Source organism: Alligator sinensis, unplaced genomic scaffold (assembly GCF_000455745.1).
Source record: "Alligator sinensis unplaced genomic scaffold, ASM45574v1 scaffold777_1, whole genome shotgun sequence".
In the NCBI taxonomy this organism is placed as follows: Eukaryota; Metazoa; Chordata; order Crocodylia; family Alligatoridae; genus Alligator; species Alligator sinensis.
The window spans coordinates 1,467,636-1,478,832 of record NW_005841882.1 but is presented as its reverse complement, the minus strand read 5'-3'; the positions used below and the strand labels follow the sequence as shown (position 1 = coordinate 1,478,832).

Sequence of the window (11,197 nt, the reverse complement as noted above, 5' to 3'; positions counted from 1 at the left end):
ATGCTGCTCAGGCAGAGGTGGGAATTGAACTCACATCTGCCATTCTCATATGTTCAGTGAGAGCTGTAGTCACTAAGCTATGGATAAAAATGATGGGTAGCACTGCCTCCTCTGTTTGGGAAATCTTGCTCTTCTTGTGGTCTCAGATACTTCAAGAAATGAAGAAAATCAGATTCCCTGTGTTGCTGACTGAGACACTCCCAAGAGGGCAGGACTTCAAGCAAACATGGCGTCATGCCACTCCTGGGTGGGCTGCAGCTGGGCTCAGGGCACAAAGCCCAGCCCGCAATAGCAGCTGCATCCACTGTGCACAAAGGGGGCTATATGCCCTCCCTCATACACCAGGCAGCACCAGCAGCTGCAGCAGTGGTGAGAGAGGGAGGGAGGGAGGGGGCTGGATTAGGGGCAGGCCCTGCACAGCTGGGGAGGGGGACAAAGCCATGAGCAGCTCGTCTAGGGGCCGCGAGGAGGGGGGGCCACACAGGCCAGCAGGGCATGGAGGGCATGTACCCCCAGATCTGCATGCTGGCCAGGCTGGCTGCTGCTGCAGGCTGTAGCCAGGGCTGTGCCAGGCGATGCTGGGAGCAGGGCTACACAGGGTGCTGCAGGCACCTGAAAATTCACCGTAGCCCCTGCTCCCAGCATTGCTGGCTGGCCCAACCGCAGTGCAGCACAGCGCAGAGCAAAGCAAACCACTGCTGTGAAAAATGCACCACTGCTCTACCTTTCCCCCTCCCCCTCCCCTATGGGGTCTGCGGGGGGGAGGGATGGGCTGGAGCTGGAAGGCAGTGTTGCGCTGTTCATGGTGGTGGTCTGCTTTGCTCTACACTGCTGCACTGCATTGTGCTGTACTGTGCTGTGGTCAGGCCAGCTGGCGGCACTGGGAGCGGAGGCTACAGTGAATTTTCAGGTGCCTGTGCCCCCTGCATAGCTCCACTCCCAGCACTGCCTGGTGCAGCCCCAGCCCCAGCCCCCAGAGGCAGCTCCCCCAGCCAGCATGCAGATTTGGGGGCACATGCCTTCCATGCCTGCCTGGGCTGCATGGCCCCCTCTCCTCGCATCCCCCGGGTGAGCTGCTCACAGCTTAGTCCCCCACCCCAGCTGTGCAGGACCTGCCCGTTTCATTCCCCTTCCCTCCCTCCCTCCCTCCCTCCCCATTATTGGAGGGGGGAGGGAGATCGAGGCCCCAGTGGTGAGGGAGGAAGTGGGGCTAGGGCTGGGGCCTTGATCTGCCCCTCTCCATGGCCCCTTCCCCTCTTCCCACCCTTTCCTCCACAGACTTACCTGCTGGGGAAGAGCACCCCTGCAAAAAATGTCTCCCTCTGCCTCAATCTGTCCATCCCCCACCTTTCCTCCCCACAGACTTACTGGGGGGTTGGCACATGGTAGATCTTGGGTTGCTTTTAAATGCCAAAGGTGATCTCCTACTTAAAAAGGTTGGTCAGGCATGACTTGCCCTTGGTGAATCCATGTTGTCTATTCCTAATCACCTTCTTCTCCTCCAAGTGCTTTGAGGTGGATTCCTTCAGGACCTGCTCCATGATATTTCCAGGGACTGAGGTGAGGCTGACTGGTCTGTAGCTCCCTGGACCCTTCTTCTTCCCTTTCTTAAAAATGGACACTATGTTTGCCCTTTTCCAATCCTCTGGGACCTCTCCTGATCACCATACAGCACACCTCATGCAATTCTAGGCCAGGACAACAAATGGATGCCTTTGTCTCACCAATCACTATAACCCCACAGGCTCCCCACAGGTCTGGAAATTTGGCAGCAGAGAAGTGGCAATTAGCACTGCCACTGCTCCCCTGTCTCCAGATTTCCAGACCTGGGAAAGACCCATGGGCCTGACAGGGCTGGAGGTTGACCGCCACTGCTCTAAGCTGTTTACTCCTCCATTTTTGCTGCCAGCTGCCCTCATCATCTGATACCTGACTTCATTTGTGAAAACTGAAGTAAAAAAATATATTAAATACTTCAGCATTCTCTGTATCACCTATAACTAAATTGCCTTCTGTATTGAGTAAAGGACCTACACGTTCTTTGGGCTTCCTCTTATTCTTAACTTATAGAGTCCTTTTTTTATTGCCCTTTTACATCCCTTGTCAGTTGCATCTCAAATTGTGCCTTGGTCTTCCTGAGGTGGGTAGCATATTATATGTAGTTGCTCTGTTTTGGCAGCTAGTAGAAACATAGTATTTTAAGTTTTAGTAATTATTTGAGAAACAAGTTATATGGTTTACAAAGCCTTCCTCTGCCTGTTTTAGAGTATGGACTTGAACACAGGTGTCTTGCAGTTTAGGAGAGTGACCTACCCAAAAGTTATCAACTAAGTGTTGTTCACTCACCCACTGAAACCGTTCCACTTTGTATTAAAGATGCATTGTGCAAACCTCACCATACAGACTAATGATTAGGATATTCATTGGAGAGCTGGGAGACTAAGGCACTTATACATGAGGGCAGAGGCTGCTCCAGCATGTCAGATAAGACTCGATTAATCAAGTCAGCTGAAGCATGGTAATTGTTGCGCTCCAGCAGCTTCTTGCATCTCATGTATCAGTGTCCCCATGCTTAAAAATGGCTGCGGGGGCTCTCAAAGCCGTTCTAATTATAGCGTGGCCATCTCCCATGCCCGGAGGGAATGTAAAAGTGCCGTAAGGTAGCATGTCTCCAGCTAAGTAATCCACTGATCAGTAGTGCTTCCAAAAGTTGGGCATCACAACATCTAAATTCCTTTATGGATCTAGTGCTGCATGATTTGTGAAAGGTCCCACCGAAAGTCTTGTGGTTGAGCAAAGAATTGAACCCAGGATCCCAAAATATCTACAGTTATCCTAATTGCTGGTCTGTCTTTCTTATCCACTGTTGCACAGCTCTATTTTTAAATCTGTTTTCTGAATAATTACAAAAGAAGTCCCATAAATGTGGAAGTGTGTGTGGAAAGTACAAGAGATGATCTTCTCCCAAGGTCTCCCTGCAAATATCTTCATATATGTATTTTAGTATTTGAAAATGATCTAGTTCCCACTAGAATGCCACCTTGGTAAAGACTTATAGATCATTTTAAAAGTACCATGCAATTGCTTTAGGAGAAACACATTTCTATTAATTTTGAAATGTTATTTTACCAGTGGCCACCAACATGGTGAAAGAATTAACAAAGCTCAGAACAGTGGGTTTCACTATTGGCCAAGTAGAAAGTTTTCCAAAAGTATTTAACTGTTCATTGTAAGGCAGAAGACAAAGAAACAGAATAGAACAAAATTATAAATATTTGTTAGGAAGTAGCCAAACAGGGCTTCTTTCCCTCCTTGCAATCCAGCATGTATTTTGTTTGCCTTTGTGTAAAAGGAAACTGCAAAAATTAACTGAAAAATTGTATTCTTGAATAAACTTTATACACTTTTGAAAAAAAAAAAAAGGTTTCTCTTTTCATGGTCAATTACTGCTAAAGTCCATTTTAAAACTGAAATGAAACAACTGAAAAGTCCTTTAAAAATACTATTAAGAGGTATATTTTTAAAGCCATGTTAAGGATTGGCCATAACTAAACATCTCATTTCCAGTGTCATACACTTTAGAATCTGTTTCATTATCTGGCCATGACACATTTAAGCTGTAATACCTGAGAAAATACACAGTTGGATTCAAGCTTTAGAAGCAAAAATTCTAGCATGTTATATCATACAATCAGCAACACAAACCAAATGGTAGGGGAAATTTACAATTCTCTGTAAAAAAACAAAACAAACAAAAAAAAAAACACTGCCTGACCTCTATGTGACACTTATATACAAGTGTTCTTACAGGGTGCCAACATCAAGTTGCAAACATATGTGTTCTATTTTAACATACTTGTGAGATGTTTGGGAACAATGCATAAAACAATGTTCATGGGAAGACAGGGTCATTAGCTTGTCAACCCCGTACCTTACAGAACGCAGTATTGTCATAAGTCTTTTAGTTCCAAAACATTGATTATTTATAATATGTCAGCATATTGAAGATGAAAAATTTGCTATCTACTTTGGTTTTCACAGTAGGTGTGTACTTTTATACAATTCATTGTATGGGGATGATCTAGCAGTTCTCAAACTTACTAGCAATACCACAACTAAAACATGTCACTTCCTTTTTTGATCAGTGCTCTTAGAATAAATTCTTTTAATATTAAAACTTCTTTCAGATAATTATAAATATAAATTGAATACAGCCATGCCTCCATTTCCAAATCTCTGGACTAAACTATTTTGTTCATAATTTCACTTTGTTCTATTAAATAAACAAGATTCAGCAATGATTGAGTTGCATATATTGCAACAAATGGTATTTCTTTAAAAGCAAACTGTTGTGTAAAATACCTGATGTTAGAAAAAAAAAAGGTATGCAAGCATTTTATTTTCTGGTGTCCCTTTCCTAATGCAACTCCATGGTGCTTTTTTTAGTGCTGATGCAGTTGTATGGAAGGAAAAGTTGGGAGTGGGGGACAACTTTTGATACCATCTCCCACAGCATTCTAAGGAAGTATGGGTTGGTTGGATGAATGGACTGCAAGTTGGATAGATACAGCTGGCTGGATTGTCGGGTTCAACAGATAGTAATCATTGGCTCAATGTCTAGCTGGCAGCTGGTATCAAGTGGAGTGCCGCAGGGGTCAGTTTTCATCAATATCTTCATTAATGGTCTGGAAGATGGGATGGATTGCACCCTCAGCAAGTTCACGGAAAAGACCAAGCTGTGGGGTGGGTGGGTGTAGTAGATACACTGGATGTTAAGGATAAGGATTGAGTGTGACCTAGACAAATTGGAGGATTGGGTCAAAATAAATCTCATAAGGTTCAACAAGGACAAGTGCAAAGTCCTGCACTTAGAATAGATGAACCCCATGCACCAGTACAGCCTGGGGACTGACTGGCTAAGTAGCAGCTCTGCAGAAAAGGACATGGGGAGGTTACAGTGGACACTAAGACAGATTTGTCAGCAGTGTGCCCTTGTTGTCAAGCAAGCTAACAGCATACTGGGCTGCTTTAGTAGAAGCATTGCCAGCAGATCAAGGGAAGTAATTATTCCCCTCTATTCTGCACTGGTAAACCCACATCTGAAGTATTGTGTTCAGTTTTGGGCTTCCCACTATAGAAAGGATGTGGACAAGTTGGAGAGAGAGTCCAGCAGAGGGCAACAAAAGTAGTTAGGGGGTTGGGGCACATAACTTATGAGGAGAGGCTGAGGGAACTGAGCTTATTTAGTCTGAAGAAGAGAAGACTGAAGCAGGATTTGATAGCAGCCTTTAACTACCTGAAGGGAGGTTCCAAAGAGGATGGAGCTAGACTCTTCTCAGTGGTGACAGATGACAGAACAAGGAACAACAGTCTGATGTTACACCATGGGATGTTTAGGTTGGATATTAGGAAAAACCTTCTCACTAGAAGGGTGGTGAAGCACTGGAACAGGTTATCTAGAGAGGTGGTAGAATCTCCATCCTTTGAGGTTTTCAAAACCTCGCTTGACAAAGCCCTGGCTGGAATGATTAAGTTGGGCCTGGTCCCGCTTTGAGTGGAGGTTGGAGTAGATGACCTCCTGAGGTCCCTTCCAACCCTAATTTTCTGTGATTCTATGAAATGTGCACATGCACAGCTATTATATAGGATTTAGCTTCATATCATGTATAGAGCCATTTATTAGGTCAGTTTCTGCCTAATGTGCCAAGTGCTGGGTTTCACAGAAAGACCACCTATTGATTTTAAATAGCTTGCATGCAGAAATTAGACATGGGAAATTATGTAATCTGTGTGTTGATATTCCTGGTTTTATTAACGAAGAGCAAGAGTGTGAACTAACACATTTTTCAGCAACTAAAAATTTAAAATGTGAGATCGGTTTCTCTTCTAGATTCAGTACACAGTCAGTACACTAGCCCAATGTTTTTAGTATTTATGAAGCCTAGTTAATTAGAATATATGGAATGAGCAAGCAAAGAGGTAATTACAGACCTTCAACTAAAACTCACACTTGGTACTATCCCTGCCATAACCACTTATGATGAGGTCAGATACCTCAGCATGACTTGGTACACCCCAAGATGAAGGGTGAAAGAAACCACATGTAAAAATTGGATGTATATTCAGGTTGTTTGTCTTAATTCAATGTCTAACGTTTAAATTAGCTTGTAAGCCACTAGAAGCAAGGGCTGCTTTCCTGTTATAAACTATTGGTATGTCAGTAGTATGTAAAAATACACAAGAAACAAAGATAATACAATATTGTGCTGCAAATCTGTATTAAAAGATCCATCATATCATTATTGATGAACCAACACATTCATTAATAAAATATATAGAAAATATGCACATAATAATTGAAAAGATCCTCTGCCGCCCCACAAAAGGCTCATCTAGAAACAGAACTGCTATCATCATGGTAATTCCTTTACACTGTTCTGCCAAGTTTGGAATTGTATTCTGCTATATTTGGTATTTACAATAATTTAGACTGAAAAGCACTTTTAATAAAACATTTTTAAATTGCCTCATGTCAATAGTAATTTTAGTGAAGTGTTTATCTTGCCATGCTGAATATTTTTTAACCTAACTATAAAACCCCAAGCTACTTGATCCACAACATTAGTTCAAAAAGTATTGAGAATAAGCTAATTTATTTATCTGATGAGTACACTGAGACTTCAGTCTTATCCAGTCACTGTTACTAACACTTAGAAAAATAAACATGGTTTGCTTTAAAAAAGTGTTAGCAGGTGACAAATGCACAAAGGAAAAAGGCATTATTACATATGAGAATAAGTCAGCCTACACAAACTAGGCTGATCTATTATTTAATCTGCACAGTTGTTTCAAATGAACTTTTCTAATTTATAAACTGAAGACCAGTCAGACTGATGTTTGTATTTTTCTTTATTAAAATTATGGCACTTAATATAATAGCAGAAACGATCACATGGCCTCACAAACAGAAGCAATACAGCTTTCCAAATAGCAACACTTCTTCCCATAACCAATAATTACTTGTGACATTTTTCTGAAGAGAGCAAGCCCTTGAATATCCGCATGAAAGTAAAAAAAGCCTTTGTCAACATTTTTTTCTTTTGGATTACAGCACTGTCAGAACCGTATCTCCCTATAAGATACTACTGTTGTTAATTTTCTTTTACATTCTGTAAGTGAAATTATAGCTATCAAGTAAACAGTTATGACAATTATGTCAATTATGTCACCAGGAAATAATGAGTGTTTATGTTAACGTAGCAAATTCAGCAAAAAAAAAATTCCATTTACAAGTTTTTGTAATTCTTTACAAATAACTAATATTGACTACATTACTTGACATTATAAAACATTTTACAATTTATAAAAGAAAGGGTGGGAACTAAAAATCAGACATCCCTAGTGTCTTAGAGAGAGACAAAATAAAAAAAGCATTACATTGCAGCACCTTTTGACATGTAACAAAATACTGCCCACTGTACACCAAAAAAAATGGATTACCAAGTTGTACCATTTCCAATATTTGTGAAAAATATACACACACACGTATGCACAGAGAAACATGAAACTCAAGCATTGAAACATTTTAGAAGTGAGTTTTGGTGTGCAGTTTTCAAAAACCCTTCATAAAACACTGTACATTGATGGTCACCAATTCTAGTTTATCCACATGCAGGCTTCATTAAATAAAAAATGGCAGGCTCTTAAACAAAAATGTAAATTAAATATCTAAGTATTTCAGACTATTTTATAATTAAGTAAATGCACTCAATGCACTACATGAAGTTGTATGTTAAGTCAAGTAATATTACTGAGGATTAAAATACTGTACCATTTGAAAGGTACTGCATTATCCTCTAAATGTCCAGGGTGTAATACTGCAGCAAATTTATAATCAGATCCAGCTGATACGAGTATTAATATGGATGACATGAATGTCCACAGAACACAAAAGAATCAAGTAATGCTCTAGAGTCATTCTTCTCCAAAGTTTTCCCCTCCCATTTAATAATATGTCCAGTCTTTGATTAATACATTGAAAAATGACATCACTTCTTGGAAACATAATAAATGAAATAAAATCTAACAAGGAGTTTATTATACAGGCTTCATCTAGCATACTGCTAAGCTTTGGTTATATAAAGTGCAGTTCACAATCTTGTGTGATTTTAACCACTTGTACTGTACACAGAGCTATTTTTTGCAGCACGATCTCCCTGCAAAAATTTAAAATATTCATGTTTTTACAGTTTGCTCATACAGCAGGCTCAAGAAAATAAAGTTTGATTAATTTAGTTTCACTTTAAATACTTCAGTACCATCCAAATATGTGCATTGTATTTTTAAGCTGCTTGGTAATGTGTAACCTCTTGGAAGTACAGTAAGTTGCACAAGTAAATGACATTTGTATCCCATTATATTAAACATTTAGTTCTTAAGAGTGCACTTTCCTAACCTCTTCAGTCTCTCATACTTTTTGTTGTATAAAGTTTTCAAGTTTTATTATGATGCAGGCAGTACACTCCATCACTCTCATGGCAACTTCAGAAGTGAACCTATCATTTGGAATCTGTGGAAAGGGAAGCAAGTCAGGATATCTAGTTTTTAAGCTATCTACTCCATAAGCTTCCAGTGTCTGAACATCATTTGTAAGTCCCTCAAGTTGTTGGCTATATTCCTCTATTTTTTGTGCAAGAGCAGTTGGTTTTACATCTTTATCTGACTTACCCCTTACAGCATAATCAGCCGCAATCAAAGCTAGCTTAGTGGAGAGATAGCATTTGAAGCACACCCATTCATTAGCATTTTTATGAAGGTCATTTCTTGCAGCTGAGAAGTTTGCTCGAGCTTGCCTAAGCCATCTACGTGCCTCCACAGGATTACCAACGGATCTGAATGTAGGTGGTACAAAGAATCGTTGAGAGTATGATGGCCCTGTTGAAGATGGGCACTTTTCTTTACACTGTTGCCTCTCAGATTTATGGCTTGTTGCTTCTTGATTCCATGAAGTATAAAACCTTTGAAATGAAAATTTGTCCGACTGGAATCGAGAAGCTGAGGATGAAAAGGTTCGTCTTGATGCTCTGTCTGTATTTTGGTCTATAAAAGCCTGTTTTTCTAGTCTGTTAATCTCATTCTGTAAATGTTTGAAAACTTCATTGGCTATATCAAGGTTCTCTGCATTTTTGTCTGGATGCCACTTAAGATACAGTCTTCTAATAATCTTTTTCCGTTCAGATTCTGGAAGTTTCCAAGCCTGTTCAATCACTGATGTTACTTCTCTTAATATTTCTGGCAAAGAATTTGCCTTCATCTTTTTAGGCGAGTGATGTTTTGAAGATGCTGTTTTGTGGCTCTCTCTACCGGAGAAGAGAGGAGGAATTGTCCTGGGTCCATGTGCTGGAAATTCGGTAGGACTAGTTGGGGTAGAAGGCGCACTGTCTCTACTTTGGGAACTTTCATCAGGTCTTGAGAACTTGTATAAGTCAAGAGAGCTCACTATCTTATACTCACTATATCCAATATCAATCTGATATATCTTTCCCAAAAAACTGGAATTTTCATTATCTTCCCGTTCCACTTCTTGCACAATGATTGCATATGTATATGTTGGTTGATATGATCCATATATATCACCACCCTCAGCATCAACAAGGTAACCAACATATTCTCCTGGATAAAAAACATTCATTGGATCCATAAGGAGAGTATAGTGAATTTCTGCTGGTATAGGAGTGCCAGGCATAGGTAGCTCGAGTTTTGATGGCTCTGAGGAGTCATACTTCACTCCTAAACTATCAAGCTTTTCACTAATTCTGTAAATATCATTACAACCTAACATAGCAATTAAATATGAGGTATCAGAAATCAGATTGTCCGTTGCAGATTTCAGGGTCATTGCTAATGCCAGAAGGAAATTTATGTCTTTGCTGTCAGAGTGCTGTATATAAAGGAGTATTACTGCATTCCCATATCTCTTTAAAAAAGCAAATGTTTCACTTCTACTGTGGGGAATAGGAGCAAAACCCTTCACTCTTAACGTTGTTTGAAGCTTCTCAAAACAAGACACTTTCAAACCTTCTCGTAAGGCTTTGCACAGTCTTACTGCTTTTTCTTCATTGGCTAGGAAAGCATTATCATTTTCATGCTTCATAATTCTAATAAGTCCTGTAATGAACTGTTCAGAAGATAATAATAATTGCAATCTGCCTTGCAGCGAACACAGTGCTCCAAACTGACAAATTTTGGGACATTCTTCATCTAACTGTTCTTCAAGAATACTGCTCAACAGACGAGGCCTCAGTTTCTGAGGGAACAGCATTATCAACTTGGTATGAAAACCATGATCTTTCCCCAAGTAACACTGGCTAAGATCAACAAGCATCTGTACGCCAATATTACCTTGGATTCTACTTTTGTAATGTGGGGCATCATCAAAAACTAAGATGCTTGACTTTACCAACCTACCATCTTGACTGGGAAGGTAAAGGATCAGATCTCTCATATTCTCAAGGTCATTTCTAACCTTAACAGAATCATTTTGAAGACTTTTAAACAGGCCAGAAACAACTCTCTTAACTGTGCGCATTTCATTAGGATCCAGTTGCTTTCCTTCAGAGTTCTTGAATATGCGACTTAAAACTTCAACATACTGCTTGGTTGAAATAACATCTTCAGTACCCAAGTGTTTAAATAACTGGTGAAAGGTACCCAGTTCTAAAGGAAGTTTGTAAAGGTAGGGTTTAAAATCAGATTCATATTCGAGATTTATTACTACTTCCTCAGGTTTCAGAAGCTTCCAACCTTCCTCTACCATCACAAAAGCAACCCCTCGAAGCTGAAAGCGGAATTCCCTCTTCTCTGTACTGAGAAATTCATAAATACTCCGTAGGACTTTGGCCCTAGTTTTTACCATTTCCTCATCCAAAGTAGTTATATTACATATATTTCTGCAGTTATTGATAACTTTGTCCACAGGTGGATCCAAGTTAACATTTAGCATAGTTAAAACTTGCTCAAGCTGTTCTTGTGGGCCAAAACTACTTCCTTCTTGTTCTTTAATACTTAGAGGTGTTGCTTTCTCAGGCAGAATAGGACATGAGGTCCACAGCAATTGTAACACATCTGTTTGTTTGAATTTAGGGTTTACCTGTGCTCCACTGAATTTTATAAGGGGGAGTGTCCCATTAACTTCCTG

General features: G+C 40.3%; 1 protein-coding gene across 1 annotated transcript in view; it reads right to left on the bottom strand.

The window, feature by feature from the left end:
* Positions 1–6,753: 6,753 nt before the first annotated feature.
* The window catches only part of SACS (sacsin molecular chaperone), a 59,231-nt gene continuing 54,787 nt past the window's right edge, over positions 6,754–11,197 (bottom strand). Inside the window, 1 exon segment of the mRNA XM_006039436.3 lies at positions 6,754–11,197. This exon segment is cut by the window's right edge and continues 30 nt beyond it. Coding sequence (XP_006039498.1) covers positions 8,468–11,197 — 2,730 coding nt within the window. The 3' untranslated portion in view covers positions 6,754–8,467.